Genomic DNA, 26,332 nt, shown 5'->3' on the forward strand with positions numbered 1-26,332 from the left:
GTGTAGTCAGTAGAGACTGACTCATCCTAAACTGAATAGCAGATGTGAAAGACAATGCTGGGGGTCAAACCTCTGGGTTAAGTGACATCAGTGGACACAGATGCAGAAGCTAAAGCTCGCCTTCCTGTTGTGGAGCTCAGAGTCCCACAAGGTATCATGAAGTTATGTCAACTTAGAAAAACACTTTTATACTGTAAAGCTAATTGTTTCAAGTAATTTTGGTTCCTGGAAATTAAAATGTATGCGATATATTATATGATAAACATATGGTCTCTACACGTTTAGGAGTTCCAGTACACTGCTTTATAGTGCCCTAATTATTAGTAATCTCAGGTCTTTTAGGTACAAACGACACTGACTTTCCCAGGAAAGAGCAAAGGCAGAATTTTGGCCCTCTCTCCCAGCCCCGTGAGCTGCTTTGCAGCACTGGCTCTGCCAACACTTGTCTAGGTCTCCGCCGCAGTTTGTGGGCACACAAGCCCCCGTTCTACCGAGCAGTGTCCAGCTCCTGCTGCAATGGCTGGACTCGGGAGCCACATTTACAGCGGTGCTTGCAGCAGCAGAGCGGAAGCAGCCCAGGACACCCCGCAGCCAAGGCGAAGGGGTGTGAAGGGCTGTCCGCTGTGTTACTCACTACTGTTTTGTGTCTTACCAGAGGAACACCTCAGCCTGGATCCCAGGAAACTGCTATCAAAGGAGACACAGACCTCAAGAAGGGCAGGAGAGAGAAATGCCATACTGGAGCAAGATGCAAAAGGCTGTAAAATGAAATCTGACAGATATCATGTATGACTTTAACAAAGGGTGATTTTAATTTTTATTTTTTTAAATACAGGAATTCTCACAGGATACCCTGAGGACATTGGCATCTTGAGTATGTTTTGGCCCAGGATTAGAAAAATACAGTACTTGAACCAAGAAGGCAGCTTTTAGTGAACTGTTCCTCGAGGGCTGATATTATTTAACACATGTGGATTAATATGTATGTAAAACAAAATGCAAAGGCACTAGAACAAAGAACCAGAGAGAGAAACTGCGGGGCGGCATTGTAAAGCCACGGAGGATGGCAAGCTATATTTAGCAGACATGAAAGAAACCTCTTGTCTTTCTTGTGGACTCTAGATACTCTGAAAGTATTTGCTAAGGACAGGCATCTAAATGTCACTGGGGAGAGCACATGAAAAAAGCTAGAGGTTTCCAGTCTTAGAAAACTAAAGAACTTTTTCCTTTTTTCCTGATTGCTCTTTGCCCTGTTGTTATGTCGTTATTTTGTATTTACAATGCCATAGCCTTTTGTCACAGAGAATGCAGTAAAAATTACAAATAAGGCTGCCTGGCAACACACTGAAATATCACAAAATGGGTTAGGAAGGAGCAAGGTTTAGTTTGAATAAGAACCTGCTTAAGCTATTAGCAAATATAAGGGAAGCTCTGTCTCTAACTACAGGCTGTCCCCCTGCTCTAGGAGCATCATCTGACCATGCTCTATTCACCTTTTTTTTATCACCAATACCCTGAGCTGATTCCTGAGTCCCCTGATCTGCTATTTCCTCTACTCACATTTTATTTCTCAAGACCCATCCCTGTTCCACGTATTTCTCAACTTTAACAGGAAGAGGCTCAGGAAAGGATCAAAACACCTAGACTTAACACTGGTACAGACAACCCCTTCCCCCCACCCAGCCCACAAAGGGCCTCATTCCCATCTTGAATGTGCATATAAATAAGAGAAACAATGACACAATCCTAGAGAGCTAGCACTCTTTTTTACGCATATGCTTTGAAAAGCATCTTTCTCTTCCCTAACAAGATCCATTCTTCCTCATTGCTAGTTTTGTATAAAAGCAACTAAACACAAAAAAGTCAAGAATCTCCGCACATCTCTACTAAGTCTGATTATTCTTCCATCTATAGTCATATGAGTATAATAGATACTGCTAATGCTATTAGAAATCTATCTACGAAATCAATTAAGAATTAATACTATAAATATACCAAGCACACATAGCACACCTGCAAGTTAACACATTCCTAGAACTGATCTGATACTTCTGACATCTCATAGCAAATAATCTCACATTTTGCCACAATAATTTTTAATTAAGGTGCTTGGTTATAACAAAAGGATAAGTCCCCCAAATCTGAATACCCGTCCTCCTGAAATTGCTAACTCTGGTCATGAAAGCGCAGCAACAAAAACCCTTTCAATTGCACAGCACTCCAGTCCGATGCACAACCACCACCAACAAAAAATAATCTAAAAATACAACCAGAGAACAGGCGTTAGGAGATAGGAAGTACTTCCTCTCCACCGAGGCTTTTGTCAGCGTTTACACAAGGATCCTTTTCTGAGGAGCTTGAAGCGGGAACACATTGCTTTCACGCCGAGCACACTTCAAAAAAAACCTTTGCTTTTTTTTTTTTTTTGGTGTCTGAATTTACTCAGGTTACGAACAATTCTTTAATCTCCCTGCTCCAAACAGAGGCTTTTTGAAAATTCGCTGTTACTCTTTCAAAAGGCACGTAGCATCAAGAACACAACCTGGGACATTAAATGGCTTTCCGATTTTTGGTCGACCTCCTGGGTAAGGTCAGGCTAAGTAGTCTTGCTGCATTCTTTTGTCTAAAGCCCTTTCCACAACAAAGAACCCCCCCTGAAGAAAGCCAGAGCCCAGGAGCCGCAAGGAAACCAACTCAGCAGAGGGGCTGCCCCGAGACCCCCTGAGAAGCAGCACAACCCACAGCGCCCGGGTGACCCAAAACTGACTTCAAACCAGACCAAGCAAAGCTGTCAGGCTGGGGAGAGTTATTTACTGGCAAGTGCTGGCTATCAGAAGGGATCCAGAAGCAACCCACCAGCTAACATTTGCCCTTCCCAGAGCTGGGGAAGGGAGTCACACCATCACCAAAACCCACAAAGTCACCGTACGGTTCCTGTTATCCCTCTGTCGGGGTTTTTTCCATAGTGCTTTGGGACTGCTTCTCGATGCATGCGTTGTGCAAAGACTTTCCAGAGCCCTGTTTGCAGTTTGTCTGCTGAAACCACCAAAGCAAGCAGGCTGCCGAGAAGGGCTCGGCACCCCAGTGATACCCGTCCATTCGCACTCACCTCAGCTTCTCTTCGTGTGACCCGGGCAGTCCCACGCTATCAGGGCGATCCCGTCTCCTCCTGTACAGACCTGAATGTGACAACTCTTTCAGCTGCAAGGCCGTCATATTTCTCTACCTGGAGGGTTGTTTTTTTTAAGGGGGAAAGGAAGGGGGGGGGGTGTTTTGGCTTTGGGTTGGGTTTCTTTCTCCCCCTGCCTCTTCCAGATGTTGCTGCCAAGATGCCTGGAGAGAAGAGGCTGGGTGGTGTGTCGGCACACCTGCGCCCGCCCGGGCTACCAACCTCTGCAGGCAGGGCAGGCAGGCGGCCGCTGCTCGGCTTCCTGTTTCTCAAAGGTACACACCCTCCCGAAGGGCACCACATTTCCTTTATCACTCGGTCACACCTAAAGGGATGTCTGCGACAAGCTCACCGGCTTTCCCTCCGGCTTTCTGCAAACTCCCGCTGCCCCGACGGGAGCAACTCTGTGGCGTGAGCTGGGCTGCAACCAGCTAAAAATCTCCAGGGCTGCAATGGGCTGTTAACTCTTTCCCACTATCATTTATGACAAAAAGAAAGTCATCAGCGCTCTGAAAATTCAGAGTTACTCAAGAATGTGAGCAAACCCCGATAGGGAGATGAATGCAGCAAGGTAACTTCAATTAAAATACTCTTTTGGAAATGGTGCTTGTCAGAAATTGCTCTTTTCCACGCATCTTTAGAATCAGAAGAAAACACCAATTTTTTTTCTTCCTACTCTCAGCTATCAAAACATAACCACCATAACTATTTGTCACATTTTGCAGTGATGGAGTGTTCTGTGTAATTGTAAAACAGGAATGAAAGCGCTTAAGGTTTCCTGTAAGACAGGAAGGTGACTAGCAGGGATTTGCAAACTCTGCACCTCATCTCATTTAATAATTTTTTAGTAATAAACCTCTTAATTGCAACTCAAAAGGAGGCTTCAAAAAAGCTTACCACTTTTTGAAATCTTTTTACAACTTCTTTGACGTTATCCTTGGCACATATAAACAAAAAATTCAGAATTTTTACTTCTATGTTGAGAGATTGGGGGGGAGGTTCTTTAAATGAACTTGCATTTAACAAAAGACAAGAAATCTAACAATCTGCAAGGACTGTTTTGACTAGCATAGGAAACAAGTTCTATGTGGTATGAATTTCATAGTTCATTATTAAAGTGTTTATTTTGTAGAGGAATACATACAAGAGAGCATTTGTGGATGCCTGTAGCAGAGAAAAGTGTAACGTGTAATACTGGTTGTGTCGCTTGACACCAATTTTGTCAGGATTACCAGACTGAAGACAAGCACAGTATTTTATATAAGACTCTCAATGTGCTTCAGCCTGGAATGTCATCAACATACAATATAAAACATCACATAATGGAAAAATAACAGAAATTATTTTGGAAAAGGAATCACATAACATGCCAAATAGATAATGGCTGGAGAAATTCAAAGTGATTTATGTGGTGTTAGAAGGTTGCACACACTGAAACATCAACAAGAGCTATACATCCGAGCTCCTGTCCTCAGAAAATAAAAGAGAGAACAGTCACGATATTTGCCTAAACACGCTGCATTCCAGTTTCAAACGAAGTATTTTAAATTGTTTCTCAATATGCAGTAGGATAAGCTTAAACATAATTAAATGCCAATTCCCTGCAGTCAGTCAATCAGCGATTCAATGAAAAGTTAATGCTGTTAGGAGCAGAGGTAAAGGACTGCAGACAGATGCCCATGGCACAGCAGCTTTTATACATTACCAACCGTGCTTTAAATATCAGTGTACCAATGATTTATCTTTGCCTAAACATTCCGTTTTAGATAATAATAATAATAACCATCTAAAAAGTGAAGACAGAATAGATTTTTTGCTGTGAAAAAGCTCTTTGTAAACTAATGAATTTGAACTATTACCTACAAAATTGTTCATAAATTTTTACTCACTACAGCAGCAGTCTCTTTGGTGTACACTGAATACTTCTGTATTAATCATGACACAAGTTTATCAAAAATTAAAGGACAATGCTTCACCCACTTTGCTGCAAGTTGCATTAGTACAAAGTACACAGCATTAAGATTCATGTTTATCTTCATAAACAGCTGCTGTGCTTGGACAGCCTATGGGGCAACGGCTTTTACTAAAATGCACTTGGAAGCCACAGCTGCACCAAACCAGTGTAATTACAATTTACAATCAATGTCCCCAGACAGAGCACGTAAATGTAAGGAATACAAGAAGGCCAGACACAAAAATGCATTGTTTGTTGTAGAGATCAAATCCACCTCAATATAAAGGAGCTAATTTTTTTTTAAATAGACCTGGGAGTGAGCTCCACAACATCAATTTTTCACTGGCTTCTTCAGCAAACTCCAACAGGGGTCTAAGCTGAGTTAGAAAATACTTTCTTGGAGGACTTGAGAACAAGCTAAAAGCTTTCTACACGAAGAAATCCAAACTGGACTCCTTTTCTGCCCTGTGGGATCCTCCACCAATCCTCGCGAGAGATGAGGTTTCAAATCTGAAATTCCTCAAACAGCTGAACCTTAAGTTCTGAGTATCAAATGCATGTTGCAGGGACATTTTCTGGAGAGATGTTGGAGAATGCAAATGATATTTCCCCACTAACCCGCTTAAAGGTTGCCAGAAAGCACCTTGGATGGACCTCGCTCTGCAGGAAGAGCTTCCCCAGTGAGTGCCTCCTGCTCCCCACACCCCCTTTTACCTTCCAGCCCCTATCTGCTGTTTATAATTCCTTTTTTAAGAGATTACATTCTTCTTGCGTGGGACGGGGCTGCTTGGACCTTTCACATTCCGTGAGAATTTTTGAGGACCGGCCAAGTTACCACGGCTTTTCTTATTACCGGTAACACGCAGCCTTCTTTTATGTCCTGTACTTTGAAGGTTCCCTCTTCATTTTGTAGTGCGTGCCTCTTCACTCATGCAACCGACCTTCCTCCTGCCCCCAGATAAAGCTAACATTGCAACTGCAATCCAATGGATAAGCATGGTATTATCAGTATTTCATTAGAGGAAAATATTCACCTATGTCTAAGCAGCAAAAGGTGGAACCTAGACAGAAACTATGCAGTCCTTCATTCATCCCAAGCAATAAATAACTTTTTACTATGTGGGACAAGGCTTATGCTTGAGTTTTCACTGCAGTCCTACAAATCGATTATCTTCATACACCAGGTCTGAAGTACTCTCTCTTAAATTTCCGTGAAAATACTGTTGTTCTGGTGACTGTAGGTATTCAGCAGAATTTTGCTATTTAAACATCTTTTAAGACAGACAGGTTATGTCTGCTTACTTTTCACTATGTTCAAAGGGATGTGAACAGTAATCCGTGATGCTGGAAACCATGTCAATGAATTTAGGAATAACAAAAACCACCAAGTACTCCCAATTTAGTAGATTTCTTCATGAGTCTGTATTTATACAGAATGCATGCTAACTACAGAATCCAGAAAAGACAAAATTTTAGCACTCTCATTCCACACAGAGAAGCCTTTATCAATTTCATTGATCTTTTTTCCACTCCAGTGGCACGTTCTTGTTTTGGTTTGTTTTTTTAAACTTTGAAGAACCCAGCAAATTTCAATTACATTTACTTGAAGGTTTTCAAAGCAATAGAAAAAGTTATAGGGCATCATAAATAGTCAAAAAAGTAATCAGAAGAGCGTTATAAGAGTAGTATAAAAGTGCTCATAGCGTGCACACAGTTAAAAAGTGTCTGCGGTGGGGGAGCACATTTCTCCATCCCTCATTGCTCACCCGGCTTATCACTGGGATGAGTCTCCAGAGGAACATATCCAAAAGCGTTTGTTTTCTACCATTTTTTGCAAGGTCTGGAAGAAAAACACTCTTTACAGCCAAGGAAAAGTCTTGTATATAAGCTGGAATGCATGGGACTCGCTGGAGCAAGTGAAGGAAGGTGGAAATAACCTGACCAGCAGTTTTGCAAGAATCCCTGAAGCATCCAACTGATGTCCTGAAATGAAGCAAATGAAGCTTTACACCTCTCTGAATTAGAGGCTGCTGAGGTGAGTCCCCACAGATGGGTTTGGGTGTCAAGGAATAGCGAACTGCACCTTGGGTCCCTGCTAGGGCAGGCGGTGACAAAAGGAAACAAACAGAGAGAAATCAAGCCACAAATCTAAGCGAACCTTGAAAAAAAAAATCCAAAGCTTCACAGAGAGCTTTGTTGATTCAAGGAGTTAAATAATTAACTAATTAAATGCTTCCTTCCTTGTCTAATGTGACACCAACATCTGTTTTGATGTTTCTTGCCCTGTTCCACTTAGCGATCAATCAGTCCTGAAGCATGCATATTTTACCTGTGGATTAGGATAAGTACTAAGGCACTTGCACTATCCGCATGGATGCTGCAAAGCATCGCTATGGATTTATGTCCATGCTCCAGCTGACCAAGCACATTTGCTGCAATTTAATGGTAGTTGCTGCGTTTGTTTTAAACCTCTTCTATGGATGCATGTCCCTGCCATACAATGTAAAGTAAAAAAATCTACATGATGGTGTGCTTGACGCCGTTCAGAGTAGCACTGTATTCAACCCGCCAAAGTCCTTTGGGATTTGAGGGGATAGAGGGAAGGCAAGGGGGCTTCTGCAGTGAGCATGGAGAGTCCCTCCTCGCCCTGGCGGCACCAAAGGCATCTCTACCTCCACCACAGGTGGCCTGTGAGGTTTTGGTGAGACAAGGCAGAGGTCCCTGCTCTCTTTACAATTGTTCTATTCCAATAATAATAAAAAAATATAAAAGCAAGCATGGGAAAATCTTCTGTCTACCGAAACACGGAGCAAGGTCTTTTGGCTGCCTCCTCCAAGCTCTCTGCACACACTGCCCCATGAATTCCTAAAATTCAGAAAAAAAAAAACCCAAAACGCGCATTTTTCTTCAGCAAGTGGAATCCTACTTGGGCTGAGCTCTACAATACCTCCCTCTACTGGGAAAATGCTGCCTTCTTTCTCAGTGCCAGTATTTCTCTCTACAGCCAGAGGGAGGTATGGATTAACCCACACGTGCTTTAATAATTCAGACCGGAGCCAAGGTGAATGACAGACCAGCGTCTGAAGATGCAGTTTAGCATTATAGCTAGAAATTTATGCTGTTAATCGGTTCAGGATCAATGCATGAGTAGGTGTGCAAAGAAGAAACCAGGCAACACAGCATGAATCAGTTTTGTCCTGCTGTTTGTACATAAGCCCCTTTTAAAAAAGAGTGATAAGCAAGTTGGCAAGCAGCTGAAGCTTTAAGATGGGTACAGTTACTCGTATGGACCATGAACTCCATGGGATAAACACCTTAAAAAAAAGAAAAAAAAAACCACACCAAAAAGATGGGGAAAGGGTGGGTTTAAAGCCAGCAAACTCAGAGTTTAGATTAATCTTCATAGCCTAGAACATGTGGAAAAACACAAGTAATTACTGATCTGCATTTCTAGATATGGGACCTTCTCTTCAGAATAATTTTTACTGTCTTGGAATTAAAAGCCTCTTCTCAAAAGAGATTTTCAAACCCAGTCATAAATATACTTTTTACATTTAAGCACTTTGTGATGCATAAAGAACCTGAGTCTGAAAAAGACAACTGAAAAGTCTTATCTTTAAACAAGTACACTTCTACTTGCACCCTACTACTGTAGATATATCCAGAATATTTACTTTACTGTAATGGAATAAAATGCCTTTGGAATTGGGGGTAAAAAGCCCCTGGTGCCAGCTGGCATACTGTATGATTAAAAGTTCACCAGTAGATGCTACAAAACGCTGAGGAAGTCTCCAAGAAAAAAACAAAGACAGAAGCAGAACCTGAAAATGGGTGGCAAGTGAAGGAAACTGCCCAAAGGGCTGCTGCCCCAGATACTCTGGGGAATTACCTGCTCTGACGGTCGGGTTTGTGCCCCGAAAGCCAGTGAGCCCTTCCAGGGCTGCAAAAAGACCTACTGAGCCATTCCAGATGGGCAACTGCTGAGACCTGGTTTTGCTGGAGAGCTAGTGGGAGATCTCAAAACAGGCCCCAGACTGACTTTGCCCTTTCACTGAAGGAATGGGAGTATTAGGAAGTCTACATTTTTCTCCAAAACAGCACTCATCAGGGTTAAATAAATGCAAACAAAACCACAGCACCCCATAAACTGCTTCCTCTGTTGACTGCCCAGCAATTATTCTCCTGGCCCCTTTGTCTTCCAGCTCACAAATACTTTTCAGATGACTAACGCTACATTGCAAGTAGAGAAAGAACAGCCTCTCATCAAGGTTTTGTGTTCTTTACACTGAAATGAAATTAATCTGCCAAGGACAGAAGACGGTACGCTCTCCTTGTGAAAAATGAAAGAGGTGCCAGTGACCCTGACAATATGCACATGCTTGAAAGCCCCACCATGTCATGGCACACAACCAAAAATGACCGCCAAAGCAGCAGGTGATGCTACTTTATGGGTGCAAGTCCTGGAGTTTTAGAAGGACAACCCACCCCTGGGGTCCCGAGAGGATACTGGAGCCTTTGAATGCTGCTGGTTGTAAGAAGAACAATGAGCTGAATGGTGAGGGATGGTCAATTTAGCAGCCCAAAAGAAGCCTCGATCCTGGCTGTACGTCTGTGAACATACCATACAGCCACCTCATGCAGTCCCTACTGGCCAAAAAACAAGGCAGGAGAAACGCATTACAAAGGAAAGGCATGGCGGAAGTCGGGGCACCTCTTGAGAGAGCACAGGAGACCAGATATACGGAAAAGTGGTCCTGTACTCTGACCAGCATTTCCAAGAAAGGTAGAACACAGTGGCTGCCTAGAGTTGATCACCTGTAAAAGGTCAGAGACTAGCACTATGATGGTTTCTGGTGTTAAGAATGTACTCTCTAAATCAGTATATACAAAGTAGCTCATGTGTCTAGAAAATAAAGCTGAATACATGCAAACACTTAAGAAACACAGGCAAAGTACAACTTTCAGCCACTCAAAAAATATTAATTTTTAAGTATATACATTTTGGTTTCAAAGTTATTAAAACTGGTAATCCATATCCATGCGGAAAAATCCATACTTGGAAATAAATTCACAGTGTGGAAGAAATGAAACTTCATCCTGAAAATTCAGAATAATGTAAAACGGAAACATCCCCAACTACCCCCATAACTTTGCAAAAATTACATTTGGATTCAGCACAAAAAATAAAAATTCTATCTCACATGGATTTTTCATAATATTTTAAAGCACATGCAAAACACACTTAAGATTCTTAATTAGAGCAAAAGCCTTAAACCAAAAAAGCACAGCTGCCCTAACATAAAAGGTTTGCTTTGCTGGAAAAGTGACTGACTTCTCAACATAAAGACTCCCTCAAATTGAATCAGAAGCAATACAATCTCTGTAACAGGTGGGAAAAAAACTATTCCTTCCACTGGAAATACACTTTAAGGTTCAGTTACTCCATCACAGTGTTCTGTGCCTCAGCCACTGACAATTATCATAATGCTCAAAAAAACCTGGCAGTGACGGGGTATCTTCAAACCGATCACGAATCCTCTGTTCTAGGTGGGGACAAAATAGTGTCCCTAAAAACACTGCAGATGAGCAACAGATAAAAAACTACTGGGAATACCAGGATACCTCGCCACATTTCAAGAACGACGAAAGACTTAGCTCAAAGCTCTGTTACCCATGCCGCTTGCTTTTAGTAGTAAACTCCAGCAAGCAAATCTATTACCCAGCCTCTTCCTAACTCCATTTATCACCATTCCCATGCATGGCTCCTGCTTGTAAGAATTTCCCCGCAAAGGACTAAAGACCATACAATTTGTCACCAGGCTGTCAGCTGGGAAAGCTGGGTAACGTGCACCCAGGCAGACGCGACAGTCAGACCCTCAGCCCAAGCGACCGGGTGCATACTTACCGGCACCATGTAGCCTCGCTGGCAGCAGGTTCGCAATGAGCAGCCTTTCCCATATATAGCTTTACATTGAATACTCACTGTTTGCACGTTTTCCCTGTGGTTATTACTGGTAGTTGTGATAAAATTAAAAAAAAAAAAAAAAAAAGTGACTTAGCAAACCACTTCCTTCTTTCACTCTGTAGAAATTTCATGCTGTAAAGAGGACAAATTCATCACAGTTTGGCTCCACAAATTGTCACGCCAATTCTCCATCCCAAAACCACCAAGGAGACAGAAGGAAGCAAATTCTCCACCCCACAGGAAAAGGTATAGCTTTACATATACCATTGGTATTTTTAAAACGACAAAAGTACAGAAACTTGGAGAGGAAACAGCCAACAGCCGTAGATCCACTTCTCTGGATCATTCAGGGGTTTTCATCTTACAAATTTTCTGATAGTCCAGGGACTGAAGATAACTGTGACAACTTCATCATCAGTCCCTCCAGAGCTATACCTTAACTTGTGGCTTTTTACACTGTTATTCTGGGGACAAGTAGAGAAGGAACAGTCAACAACTCTGTGAACATAACCCCAGACATCTTGATGAGCATGACATGCCCGGGAAGAGCAACCCCTGGCTGGAGTCACCAGTGATCACTGACCAGCTGTGCAGGGCCATTCTATCCCACCACAAGGACCTCTGCCAATGCCAAGGGGAGAGGGAAGACCCTCTCTCCTCACCCTCCCACCTGCTGAGAAAGGAGAAATATCCTCTGATTTTCTCCTAGATGAAGGCAGCCAGTTTCACTCTCCATCTGCTGGAAGGCCACTGCTGTTTCTGGCAACCTCAATACAGGGCAAGGACTAACAGGGAACAGAAAATAACCATCACCTCCTAGAGTCGGTTACAGTGATCAACCTGCATGACCAAACAAGAGTTGAGCTGCATCTCTCTTCTCTGGACAGAGGCCCAAACTGTCTTCCTAAAGCAATCTGAACCCCTTTCATGCCTCTTCAAAGGCCCCAGGCAATCCTTTGCAAGTTAAAGCAGCAATATCCTCAAGACCAACAATGCTGATTGTTGGACTGGATGATCTGAAAAGGTCCCTTCCAACCTAGGCAATTCTATGATTCTATGTTCCCCTGCCACTTGCTACACAATCAGAGATGTATTAAGCGGAGTCTAAAACCTTGCTCACTGCCAGTGATGGGGACAGAGAAATGGTGCAAATATGCCCAAAAGCATTTTCCATTGTACACTCTTAGTAACGTTCCTTTTGGCCTGCTACTGGTTACAGAGAAAAAAATTATGAAGATGCAACTTTCAGTTATTGTGCAGTCCATTTAGAGGTAACTTTCTTCCACTGAAGTAGTAGCTTGGACAGAGCCAAATGATTTTTAAAGGTTTAATATTTTCAAAACACAAATATCTAACCCTCCTAACACTATTTTACCACTCATTGACAAGAACGGTTACAAAGTATGCTTGTAGAGTTATAAAGGAATTCAAGAAAATGGGTGTTTTTTCGTTGGTCACTCAGAAGGGTATTTATTAATTTGTCTGTTTATGGACAGATATATCTTAAAAACAAATACATCATGTGAAAACATGATTACTTGCCCTCCAAGGTCCCAAGCTGTGAAACTGAGTAGGGCCAGCCCCAGATCTCCATCAGCATTTAATGCAGAAACTGATGTGCTGCTTTCAGACATGGCATTTGTGCTGGCATTTGACACTGACCCTAAAGGCAATGCAGAAATCTTCTCTATTCAGAAATTTAAAACCGTACTTAGTGCACTGTAGTGTTTTTATCTGCAATATTCAGTTGTTCTTGGTGAAGTCTGGTGCACAATACCTTGCTTTCTTACAAGATTTTCGTCAGACAATGCACATGCGTCTTGATAATCCTTCTTAGCTGCTTCCACCATACGCTATACTGTATGGTGAAATAATAACAAATAATGCTATACTGTACCAACAGAGCCTCATTTTGCTTTCCCTTCTCCACCACGTCTCTCTACATCCTGCTTCTTGCTGCTTCTATTTCTGTCTTCAGGCCACTTAACATTATCACTAACACACTTTTGTGGACAAATTAACAATGCAAGTTATCTTTCCAAGCTGCTGTTTCCCATGCCGCCACATAGTGCTTCCTCATTTGAACTTCTTATCTCTTCCTGAGAAGGCCCTTCAAGTACAAAAACAGCAGCAAAGTTTTATTAAACTTATCACTGGACAGTTACTAACCTAGGGGAAAAAGTGCACTACAGCTTGGTCTCTCAAAATAATGTGGCAAATGTCAAGGTAAGAGCAGTTTGTTCTCGAGGATGAAGAAAATCACAATAAACCAGTTGCTGTACAGAATGAAAAGAGGCCTCGCTTGGGATTGCAATGTATGTTATTTCATATATTGCTCATATGCCAGCAGTTCCACTTTTATAGGAAGGAAGGACAGTTTGTTGATTCATGATGACTGTGAAAGCTGCAAGACTTCAAGGAGAATACCAATAAGCATCTGTTAAAAGGGAACTAAGAAAACAAGCATTAACTCTTCAATTAATACTTTTTAAAGCCTGTTTGAGTCATTCATTAAGCAGTTTGGCCTGGCTAAACTATTTTTCAGTTTTGTTCACTTCGCAGTAGTTGGACCTGTTGCCAACCCATTTTCCAAAAGAGCTGTGCTCGAAGAAAACATGTGAACAAAATTACAGCTGAGGAGAGCAGGACAAGGCCAATCGCACAGTGACCATGCTCATAAGCACTGCCAGATCACTGCAGTCTGCAGTTGCCTGGACCAGGTATTAGGGGAAGTACACAGCCGAGCCACGTAAACAGCTCTAGACAAAGTCATACAGTCCAACCAAGCCCATAAGTTTGGTCCTGGCGCCAGGGTTTCCAGCACCAGCAGAAAATGGGATCAGCAGCCATGGCTCTGTGGTGATGATGAAGCTCCCGAGGTAGAGAAGGGGATGGACCTGGGTTAGGCATGAAATTAAACCAGTGATGTCAAGCAAAGGTTGACTACAGGAGGGAACCATTGCTCCAGACCCACATTTCCCATAGTATTTTTCTTTGCTCCTCTATCAGGCCACCAGAAACCAGAACAGCAGCACATGGGTGGAGACAGATCCTCAGGGCTGTTCCAGAATGCTCAGAGCCCTGCAGTTCCTGGCCAGGTCTGTGTCCTTCTCCCTGCTTCAGGCAGCTTGGGTCACCCTCCCCAAGGAGATCTTTGAGATGCCCGCATTGCCAGGAGCTGGCGGAGAAGCCAGACAGTCACACCCTGCAGCTGTCTGCCCCGCCACCCCCTGAGATCACCATTCCCGGAGCAAAATAAGCAGAAGGAAACACGTACTCATGCCTCAGCCATTCTAGTTTGCTGAGGGTGTACACACACCGGGTGACTGAGCTGACGGAGGAGCTCACCGCCACCGAAAGGACAAAGTCTAGTTCCTTTTTTCTCCTTCCACTGCTCTTCCTTCCCCTACCACCACACTCCTTCCTCCTCTCACCTCCACCCCAGCTGCAAAGAGCTGCACCCTCCTCCAGGCCACCACTTGCTCTCACCAGAGTCCTCTCCCAGACGGCACCGACTCCCCCACCCGCAGAAGACGGGTTTTTGGGGGAGTGGGTTAGGGAATTCAGCTGGTGCAGAGCAAGGGACCAGTGAGCGCCATACCCAGCCCAAGGGAGCAAGATGCAAGAAGCACCTCTTGATTTCAGCAAAAAGGGAGATGTTCCTTCAGCGTGGGCATCCCGCGCTGGGACCAGGGGCACAGGGCTGGCAGGTGCGTCCCCTCCACCATGTTCGCAGCAGGAGGTGACACGGCAGGCTGGGGAACAGGAGCGGGCCATGGCCATGGGCGCACTGGAACGGAGGGGAACTTTGTGAAAGCTGCATTTATCACCTTTTCGGGACCCTGTGATCCCAGCCCTCTCAAGGCTGGCAACCATCTCTCCCAATTAATCGGAATCCATAAAGCACCTGCAATTAGGCTTTCATACATTTCAGAAGTCATCTACGTGCGAACCGCATGCTTCCCCCTGCAGACACGGAGTTAATGAAAACCCTTGACTCAGGCTGTGGTGGGGAGTGACCGGCCACCGACCAGAGCCACCACTTCTCACCTCCCTCACTTCCCTTCTTCACAACAAACGCTCCCAAACAGCTTTTGCAGCCGCCGTCACCAAAGTGATCCCCGCCCGACGGCCCGGCAGCACGCACCCGCCGGGGCAGGCCCCTGTCCGGCCGGGAAGCCGGCCTCGCCTCGGCCCGGCCCCGCCGCCCTCCCGCCGGCAGGTGGAGCCGGAGAGCCGCCATTTCCCCCCTCGCCGCCAGCGAGCGCCCCTTCACAACGCCCCTCCCCAAACGGAGGGGCGGCTGCTGCCTGCCCGGCAGAGGCCTGCCCGCCGCTCTCCCCACAAATCCCCCCGAGCTGTGAAGGCGCTGCCTGTCCAGAAGAAGTAAAGGAGGGGTGGAAAAGTCCCTGGGGTTTTCCTTGCGGTCCTTCCTTTCGGTGTCATCAAAGCAGCTAACGCCAGGTCACCAAAGGCTAGCGGCAAATTCACAGACATCCACGCTGGAACTCCGAACCAGCCTGACCCAGGCTCAGCCAAGAAATCAAAATCCCAGCCGTTCAAGTAAGAAATTTTTTAGGATGAGGGTGGTTAGACACTGGCACTGGTTGCCCAGAGAGGTGGTAGCTGCCCCATCCCTGGAAACATTCCAGGTCAGGTTGGACGGGGCTCTGAGCAACCTGATCTGCTTAAAGATGTCCCTGCTCATTGCAGGGGCTTGGACTAGCTGACCTTTAAAGGTCCTTCCAACCCAAACCTTCTGTGATTCTATGAAATGGCACCAATTAAAAAGATCTGCTCTCAACTGACAAGAGGGCCGTCATTGCTCTTCTCTTGAACTCACTGCAATATTTAAACACAACTTTTTAAACAGTGTTATTGCTACACCTGAAACAGGCGCAGGGGGATGCCCTGGGATAAACTGTGCTGCTTGACTGAGGGCCCTGCGCAAAGAAGTGATGGGAAACACCAGTTCCATGGCCAGACTGGCTCTCCTTGCCCAGCGTCCTCTCCTGGGCCCAGTGGCACCCGCAGGCTGAGCAGAGCAGGAGCAGGGACTCGGGGGCCAGGCGGGAGCAGATGGCACAGCTACTGTGATGTGGGACTGGAGTCACAGCAGCTGATCAGAGGAAGTATTTGATGTAGGAAGCTGTCAAAAGCTTCCTCTCTAACATGCTTAGGAATAACAGCAGAAAGGCTTGACCCTTCTGCCAACATACTCTTGGAAGAAGCGAAGGCGATGTTTCACAGTTAAACAATGGACCTCTGGGACCCCCAACATAAGAAGGACTTGGACCTGTTGGAGTGAGTCCAGTGGAGGGCCACGAAGATGATGAGAGGGCTGGAGCACCTCTCCTATGAGGACAGGCTGAGAGTTGGGGTTGTTCAGCCTGGAGAAGAGAAGGCTCCGGGGAGATCTTATAGCAGCCTGCCAGTACCTGAAGGGGGTCTACAAAAAAGATGGGGAGGGACTCTTTATCGGGGGTGTAGTGATAGGATGAGGGGAAACGGTTTTGAACTGAAAGAGGGGAGGTTTAGATTAGATATTAGGAAGAAATTCTTTCCTGTGAGGGTGGTGAGGCACTGGAACAGGTTGCCCAGGGAAGCTGTGGATGCCCCATCCCTGGAAGTGTTCGAGGCCAGGCTGGATGGGGCTTTGAGTAACCTGGTCTAGTGGGAGGTGTCCCTCCCCATGGCAGGGGGGTTGGAACTAGATGATCTTTAAGGTCCCTTCCAACTCTAACCATTCTATGATTCTATGAATTTGCTCCCAAAACAGTAAATGCTACTCACCAGTTACTTTTTGAATCCCCAGGGCATTAACGTTCATCAAGCTACCTACTTTGAATCTGCCTGTGGTCCTGGTTACTGTTATAATTTCATCTGCAGAGTCCAAAGCCGCATCGACCAGATCCTAGCCCCAGGATCCTCATGGCCAGAAAGGGAAGAAATCATCCCTGCCGTTCTCCCTGTCCTCCTCCTCTGCAGTTCCCATGAAGGGGGGAAGACAAACAGGAGGGCTACATATTGCCCAGCATGGCTGGATGGTTCCCTGCAGTCTGCATCCTGACACGTGGGGAGATGTGCATACCCCATCACATGCAGACAGCACAGCCGTGTGCGGGCAGTTCTCACCCCAAACTAAAGCACACTCATTGAGGATATGCCAGGGCAAGAGTCCCATTTTGGGACCTCTGACTTCACCCACCAACCCCGCTGGCAGAAAAGCATATGGAAAGAGGAAATGCTGTTTTGGAAAGAAAAGCGATCCTAATTCCCTAGCTATCATGTTCGTCCTCTTTCACTTACAGAGACTGCAGACACATTAACTCACAACCAAAATAGATTTGCCATCCACAGACACAACCCTGCTCCTAGATTTCAGTAAAGTAGCATGCATTAGTTTGCGGTCGCTGCACTCTTTCCAGTCTTCTTCTAGGCCTTCTAACAAGGCCTCTCTGTTATCTTCCTCGGGCAGGACAATGGCTCTCAGGCTTTTTCACTAATGACTACACAGGCTCTTCAAAAAAAATCTAGGTCGACCCTCCTTTATATTTTACATATAACGTTTCCATAACAAGAGCTGGTTTTCTGTGCAAGCACATGATAAGACATGCTATGTCTTTGCAATACATCCTCCAAGTAGCCCAGCCCATGGCCATTTGAACTCTCCTTCATGAGTACAACTCTTAGCACTTCACTTTTTGAAATTTCAGCTTCTTCACTGTGGACCCTCTCTCCAGCCTGCCAAGATAATTTTGAATGCATCTTCTGTGCCCACCAAGGTTTCTCCAAGTGAAGGAGGACCCCCACAAACTTCATAAGCCAACTTTCAGCTCCAGCATCCAGGTCACTGATCAAGTTCTTCTGGAGCCCCTACTACAAGAAAGATGTGGACGTGCTGGAACATGTCCAGAGAAGGGCCACGAGGATGATCAGAGGCCTGGAGCACCTCTCCTGTGAGGACAGACTGAGAGAGTTGGGGTTGTTCAGTCTGGAGAAAAGAAGGCTCCGAGGAGACCTCATAGTGGCCTACCAGTATCTTAAGGGGGCCTACAGGAAAGCTGGTGAGGGACTTTTTAGGATGTCGGGTCATGGATTAAAACTAGAGATGGGACGATTCAGACTGGACGTTAGGAAGGAGTTCTTCACCATGAGGGTGGTGAGACACTGGAACAGGTTGCCCAGAGAGCTGGTGGAAGCCCCATCCCTGAAAGTTTTTAAGGCCAGGCTGGATGGGGCTCTGAGCAACCTGATCTAGTGGGAGATGTCCCTGCCCATGGCAGGGGGGTTGGAACTAGGCGATCTTTAAGGTCCCTTCCAACCCTAACAATTCTATGATTCTAAGTTATTAAATGCAAGTGGGAAAGGAGAAAGTCCTGCAAGGGACTGTCAGGAAGGTCCTGGTAGGGGGAGGTCCTGCTGGTGGCTCAGTATCAAAAGAAGAATTCCTGCCCAAATGCTTCTTTCCAAGCAGCTGCACACCTCCCTTCTGGCAATTTCACCTAGACTGGTATTTCCAAACTGCCACGTGCTTCTCTACTAAACAAGGCCAATAGCAGTGAAACCTAGCACTGAGTCCAAACTAACACATCTTGCAAGGGGAAGATGAAGAAATGGGAGGAGGTAGCAGCAGCACTTCTGTGAGTGGTCTAGGACAGCCACAAACCAGTGGCAACAGCGGAGGGGTGGATACATAGAGGAAGAGAAGCCCTGTGCTCCAGCAAAGTTGATCACTGTGGCTCTAGCTCTAGAGCCTCTTCCTCTTGTTTGCTTATGCAATTTTGTATGAGACAACATCAGCAGACACACCTCGTTTATTCCCTCATTTATTCATGTAAGGCATGCTCATTTGTCAGAGTTGGAAAATTGGCTGCTTTGAAACGTTCTGTTCATAGAAATCCACATCGCTTTTTTAATGTTGTACTACTCAGTAAGTGCTTATATTGACTATTAGTTGCATTCATGCCTTGCAAGGGATCAAAGTTAGGCAGATTGAGCTTTAATTCTCCAGCAGCCTATTTTTGCCACAAATACATATAAATACTGCGTTCACTCTTCTGCATGTCTTCTGGGGCCTCTTACATGAGCTCTGAAAAAGCATCCCTAAATGAGCATTACAGCAGTCTCTAAACCATTCAGCGCTACTGCTGACACCATGCACATAGTATTAAGCCAAAATATTACAGAAATTGTATCACACTATGTGACATTAACGTTAAGAAGAGCATTCTTCCTCACCATTATTACTGCATATTATTATCTTAAAGGATTAAACAGGAACAGTGACAGCCAGAGCAAAATAAACAACATGCAAACTGAAAGGTTATGCCTGTGGAATGGTACAAAAGGACCAAAAGATAAATCTCCTGTGAGAAATTATTTACACATTTCAGCCTGCTTCTGGCTCCATTCACTGCCGGGGTTTCATTAATGGTCTCCTCCGTCCCTGGGGTTATGTGAAAGGGGAAATGAGATAACGCCCAACCCGTCATTCTTACAGCACGCCAGCCCTTTGAACAGCACCCAGCAGTCACACTCTGACTAACACCATCGGTAGCCGCTTTCCTCCCAAACTCACTGGCAGCGGACCAGGGATCTCCCTCCCAGGCATGCTGCTGCAGACCTGGGGCCAGCTAGCTGCCGCTGGCCACCATGCCTCTCTCCGAGCCCCTGCCTCCCTCTGAGCCCTGCTGCGAGTCGACGCTCACTCATCTGAGTCAAGAAACACTTCCACTTCTAATAGGACCCCTTTTGCTCCCCACTGTCTCACCCAGAAAGAGTCAGGGATATAAGTTATTCCTTTCCCTCTCTCCTCTCAGTGATACCAAATAACTTTGGATTGCTTGCCAGTGTCTCACCAGGGCACTGCAAGGGCTTGCCCTACTCCCCAGCCTTTGCAAGATGATGATGGAGGTTCGGCTTGTGAAGAAAGCCAGAGCACCCAGGGCATCAGGGGGCATGTACTTTGTCTTTGAATCTCACAGCCACTTCAGGGTTCTCTGGCTCAAGGGTCAGCTGAGATAACGCCTGTCGGGACTTGCCCACCTGGTCAGGGCTGGACTATGGAGCATAAACGCCTGCCCCAACCTGAGTGAAAACCTACTCACTGCAAAGACTGGATTTGTTTCAAGAGCAATTTGCTCAGTGCCCAGATAAAGAAACTGCACAGAATTTTCTTATTTGTAGCAATCTTCCATGCAGCTATGAACTTCTGGGTTACTGATCGACTGTAGCATTAAAAAAAATAAAATCAGTAAAAAGGTTCACATTTAACAACACTAGAGGAATAAATTTAGGCAGCAGCAGAGGGAAAAACAAGTTATTACATATCAGACCAGTGAAGATGAGCTGAGTGAAACAGCTTAATTGTTTGGTGGGGAAAATACAGTGAGTCACCCTTTAAGATTTCGAGTGTTCTCAATATAATCTCTCACAAGACTGCAAAGTACTTTAAAGACTCAGAAAGATACTACAGGCTCTCTGATTCAAATATCCCACCTATGACTAAATGTTTTGATTATTTGACTTCAATCACACTATTGGCTGGGTCCCCAGTTTGAATAAATCTGTGTTACAACGTGAAACTGCCTTGAAGTTTTTTATTACATACTGGTTGGCATATTTGCATACTGCACAAGCAACAGAAATTATTACCACCTATGTGTAGCACTGATGACTTCTGTGCTCACCATTCACCCTCCCACCTCACCCACCATGCTGCTTTCCTCTCCTGCCCTTCTCCCACCCTATTTTAAGAGACAGAGAAAATGAAGAGTGCAAAGGCTTATATCTTCTCCAAGCAGAGGGACTTTCTAAGCAGCTGGAAATACATGGAACGTTGCTTTCTGTTCATAGCCTGAAGTACTTCTATTCACGGGACAGCCCTTTCTAGTCCACGTATCTGCCTTTGCATGTCAGCGCAGTAACCCTCAAGAACTCCTCCAGCCTTTTCTCAGGTCAACATCACTGGGATCATGCATCTGCAGAAACCATCCCAGCATTTCACCCAGCTCCCCTTCCGTCACCTAGGCAGATTGCCAGGCCCTGCCCACCCTCCCCTCCTTCCTCAGCATCTTCTTCCTCTCACCCACTGGCTTATCCAGGGACTTATTTTCCTTATCAGTGCTCTTGCAGTAGTGCAGTGGGAAAGAGCAGCAAGGGAGAGGGAGGAGTGTGTGTAGAATGTTTAAGCCGGTAAGAAGCAAAAGGATATCCTTCAGAAGATAAACCCCCAAAAAACTTATCTGTAATCACTCACCATTAAAGTCTTGTGTTTGACCTTACAAGCATAAAGCTCTGGCGTAATTGCTACCGGCAATCACTAAGAGTGCTAGTTTGTAGAAAGTCGGTACACATATTGCCCATATTTTAAAGCTCTTGCAATTTATACTGCTTTATGTGACAGCAGCTATGCGGTAACTTTCCAAGCTGGCGCTATCATTTGACTCATTTATTTTTTTCCCCTGAAAAATAGGGACACCTTACAGCAAAGCAGAGCAGTCATATCTGCTGGGTAACCTACTGCTACATTGTGCTGGCTGTAACAAAAGTCATCATTAAGGGGAAACAAAACCACTTTCATTATAAATCAAGTTCAGTCACCCTACTGCTTAGCACTAAATAATAAAATGAATGAATTTAGTAAATTTGTATCAACACTTTTTTTTTTTGCAATTCCACCTGTGGGATATTAAACACACTGTTAACGCCAGAATTGTACTCCTGTGACAGTATTACCTGATTTTGCTTATTTTAGGTAAGAAGAAGGGAATGTCAAGGCAGGACTGTCAAGGCAGGGACCCATTCCCCAGATGACAAACCTCTTTACATACCACAGCTCTCCACTGGCTGCTTCCCTCTACTGTGTACTGACTCCAGTGTTTGAGCATCTCATGGTCCTTAAACTATTTTCCCTGGAGCACTCCTGCAAGACAGGGCGGTACCGTGAGGCTCGGCTGGCAGCCTGGGACCTGAGACACTTACCAAAGGCAAAGGAGCGGGAGAGGTGCAGTGCAGGGGACCAGATCCCACTCTGGGTTTGCAACCTCACCTCAGACCCCATGTAACCTCGGCATACGCTCTAGCAGAAAGGCTGTTCAGTTAAAAAGAAAGGGAGAAAAAAAACCCCACAAACCAAAACCCAGAATAGCTTAACTTGAGCAAAAGGGAAGGACTTTAGGGCTCTCAAGCTTGTGAGCAAAGCACTCATGAGCAGCGCAGTCCCACCTCAGCTGGATTTGCAGCCTGTCTGCCAGCCGGGCTGGGTTCTCTGGTATTTAAGAGCTGTCTCTGAAAGCTAGGGACACAGCTAGACAGGGGGTGTCCATCTATCCCACTCCTTTTCCCTACTCCTTTAGAATCATAGAATTGCCTAAGTTGGAAGGGGCCTTTCAGATCATCGAGCCCAATCATCAACCTAATACTGACAAAAACCATCACTAAACCATATTGCCAAGCACTATGTCTACCCGTCTTTTAAAAACCTCCAGGCATGGTGCCTCAACCACTTCCCTGGGCAGCCTGTTCCAATGCTTAACAACCCCTTCAGCGTAAAAATTTTTCCTAATATCTAATCTAAGCCTCCCCTGGCACAACTTGAGGCCGTTTCCTCTTGTCATATCACCTGTTACTTGGGAGAAGAGGCCGACCCCACCTCGCTACAATCTCCTTTCAGGTAGTTGTAAAGAGCAATAAGGTCTCCCCTCAGCCTCCTTTTCTCCAGGCTGAACAACCCCAGTTCCCTCAGATGCTCCTCTGCCTGAGTGTTTATACCAGGCGGTGCAAAGAGAAGTGAATCGCACCCAGGTGGGGATCATTAGCACAAACCCAGGTGAGCAGGATCCCCAGCAAAGGCCATCTTCCAAAGTGCCTTGGCGGGCTCACACTTTTTCATTTTCGGAGAGGGCAGGCAAGCACTGCTCCAAGAGAAAAGGTGTGGTGGGACAGAAGGAATCTGGGCTGGAAGGCACGGTGGGCCAGATCAGTAGGGACGCCGCCCAAGTCACCTCGCCTCCGCGTTTGCTGCTTCCCAACAGCCCTGCAAGTTTTGGCACACACTTGCTCCCTAACCTCGCTGCCTGGCTGTGCCCCTCCACCTTTCCTCCCCTTAACCGGCCTCAATAAATAGAGCATTGGATATCAGGCATTTCACTTTAGGAGAAGAAAACAGCTCTTTTGCCTGCAATGGTAAACCAATGAGCTCCCATTCAAATCAAAAGGAAAAGATCACATGGATGCATTTCAATTAATTGCATTGGAGAGGCAGCCTGCAAGCATGCTTCCCTTTCAGACAGACCCCTTCATTTACATCTTCTCTTGGAGAAGGGGTGGTTTTCAGCTGAGTTACCTGGGGGGTTCATTTCATTACACAGCGTCTATAAGCTGGAAGGAGGCTGTATATGCAGAGGGCTCAATTTAGCTGAGCCATAATCGGGGCAAATAAGGGGAAAGAAGAAAGAACTGTTTTTCCATCTGTTAAAGCAGTGGTCTCCAAACTATTTTCATCATGTACACCTACCAGTAAAAACTTTTGAGCATGCATCCTCAATATATGTATATTTATTTGTTTATAAATTATGTGTGTGTACTACTGAAGTCCCAATATTTTCTTCTCGCACCCCAATGCATCGTCCTGTGCACGCATCCCCTTTGGAGAGTGCTGTACCAGATAACATGGTGACAGTGGCCACTTGGTGCCAGACGCAGGACACAGATGGACAACCAGCAGACAACTGCTGAAACCCAAGTGTCAGCTGAAGAAATTCACAGACAAATGATGAAGCAGACAGGAAATGAGGTCTAGAGCAGGAGGTTGTACCTTCGCATGCCCTCTGTTCCCTTTTTTGTTTCACCCAGTCTTCTCTGAAATGCTTGTCCAAGGAAAGTTGTCCCCACAGAGCCCCCTCCACAGCCTGCTCTCCTTGGCAGGGACTAAAATAAGGATCACATCAAGTTCTACCCTTCTGTAGTTCTGTCTCCTCAGGAAGCCATCACAAGAAAAACAGTGCTTGTGGGCTCTGCTGGGGGAAGGTTCATGGCAAAAATGAAGGGCACATGAACAGCCAGAGAGCAAGTGCATTTGTTCACGCGTGAAGACTGCAGTGATTTAAGAGACGTTTCAAATTGACTTGGATAAACTGGGGTAACCATCCTTGTTTGGATTTAAAGGAGGTGATTTTTTAGGTTTAACTTTAAGGATGACCCCATGCACAGCTCACCAATGATTTAATAGGAATATGAACACATCAACTGCCATCTGCCCCCTGGTACCGACCCATCATGTGGGCCCTTATGCCAGTACCACCATCAAATACTCCAGGGCAACCTTCAGATAGCATGAAGCAAAAAAAACCTAACCAAAAGAAAAACAGCATAAGGCTTTTTTGGAGTAAGAGGGTGTGGTATTTCTCAGAAATTTTTTCCCTTAAAAGTAATTTTTAAAGCCTCTTGGGACACACACCCTTCATGAAAGAATGTGAAGAAGGAGCATTCACAGAGATCCTAGAAGCAATCGAAATATGGGCCACACAGGAGGTGTGTTATGCATATAAATGATCATGTTCGGATAAAGAATTACTGTCACGGCATACCCTCAACAAGCAGTTAAAAACTGAGGTCTAAAATCAGTACTAATCTGCAGTGGGGTTTTGGCACATCATTTGTGCTTCCTCTGACAACAGGCATTTCCGTTTTCACTTCCATTTACTTCTAACTGCTATAAAATAGCAAGTCATGAAGTTCAGTAGTACATCAATTATTCAGTATATAAATAAATATAAATATTAACTTAACATCAGATGTGAGGTAAGGTACAGGTCAATTTTATGTGTGGAAAATAGGGCAAATGTAGAAGAATAAGGGCAATACCAGAACTCATGTTAGAATCCTATACTTATTTTTTCCCTTAATTCCTTCCCCTATCATAAGTTATACGTTTGTAATAATGATAGGAATAGATGAAGAAAACATAAGCCCTAGAAGGAAATATGCTTTAACCTGGAACTTCCATAAACACTCAAAACTTATTAGGAACTTATTTAAAAATACTGCTGCCATACGGCTCCAAAAAAATCTGATGTACTTCTTTCAGAATAACCATCACCACCCTAATTTGAAGATAAGATTTAGCAGAAGAAACTGAAATCCCCAGATGTTGTGCCTAACAAAAAGTAAACACTAATTTTGTGTACTAGATATTCCAATAATAGAAAGAAGTTACTTCCAAAATTTACTTTCTTGCTTTCTAAGTAATACACAGCTGCAAGGATGCCAAGTTATTTTGAACACAGGCCATATGAGAATTCATTCAGGACAGCAAAAAAGTGCCTGCCCAAAGAATCATTATTTTACTACCATTTTTAGATCATGGCAATGCCAATAACATACAATTATCACTCTTGATGTATGAAGAGAGTACCAAATTAATTTTTAAAAAGTTACTCTGCTTGTCTAGCAGACACCTTTTTTTGGTAGCTCTGATCTGCTACTGAAAAACAAGGCATCAGTCCAAAGTAAAGAGTAAGCCTAGGGGAAAACAAATAAAGGTCTTTGAATAATACTCAAAAAATTTTCCACTACTTCTTTTGACAGAAAAGCATTTTCATCTGAAACAACACATGGAAAACCAATTTGGGTTCCCTCAACTTAAAGGAAAAAAAACGCAAAGGAAGTTTTTATTTAAAAAAAAAACCAAACCAAAACCAAACCTTGCTCGGCAGCAGGGAGCTGAGCTCAGCTGTGGGAGTCCATCTCCCCACAGCATCTCCCACGCGGCCCACTCCCTGCCTCGCCCGGGCTACCACCCCATCACTGTGGGGGGGTTACAGCTCTGCTGTGCTACGACCTGTGAGCAGGGGCAATCAGAAGAAAAATGGAGGCTTTTTGTCGTCTTTAGTTCCGATGTGACTGTGAACGTTAAACCTGGGAAGAGACAGTCAGCCAGGCTGCAGCTAGCGAAACTCACTACTTAATGCTGGCATCTGCAACAACTAGAGATTTAAGAGACACGTTTTTCACTACTTCTTGTTTATGTAAGAGCTTCAAAATATACTGGGTAGTTACAAAAATGGAAAAAGACACTTCTTATCCTAAGTGCTTAAAATGAAAAAAAAAAGATGGGTGAAAATGAGAATTCAGTAAAAGATGTGATGGGCGTGTACTCTTGATTTATTTCAAATATTATGCTTCATGCTGGGCGCCTGGCTGCTCTTCTAGTACTTAAACTTCTCACAGTTACTGCAAA

General features: G+C 44.8%; 1 protein-coding gene across 4 annotated transcripts in view; it reads right to left on the reverse strand.

The window, feature by feature from the left end:
* LIMS1 (LIM zinc finger domain containing 1) overlaps positions 1 to 26,332 on the reverse strand; it is a 76,315-nt gene that overhangs the window by 32,535 nt on the left and 17,448 nt on the right. The window contains exon 1 of one of the 4 annotated variants that reach the window (XM_054207418.1): positions 11,029 to 11,133. The exons of 1 other annotated variant lie outside the window; for it this stretch is intronic. In XM_054207418.1, the coding sequence (XP_054063393.1) occupies positions 11,029 to 11,081 (53 nt within the window). In that variant the 5' untranslated portion in view covers positions 11,082 to 11,133. Of the gene's footprint in view, positions 1 to 3,109; positions 3,465 to 11,028; positions 11,134 to 26,332 lie in introns of those variants that run through there. 2 more of the 4 variants (XM_054207391.1, XM_054207400.1) reach the window with 2 other exon arrangements.

Source organism: Rissa tridactyla, chromosome 1 (assembly GCF_028500815.1).
Source record: "Rissa tridactyla isolate bRisTri1 chromosome 1, bRisTri1.patW.cur.20221130, whole genome shotgun sequence".
Taxonomy (NCBI): domain Eukaryota; kingdom Metazoa; phylum Chordata; class Aves; order Charadriiformes; family Laridae; genus Rissa; species Rissa tridactyla.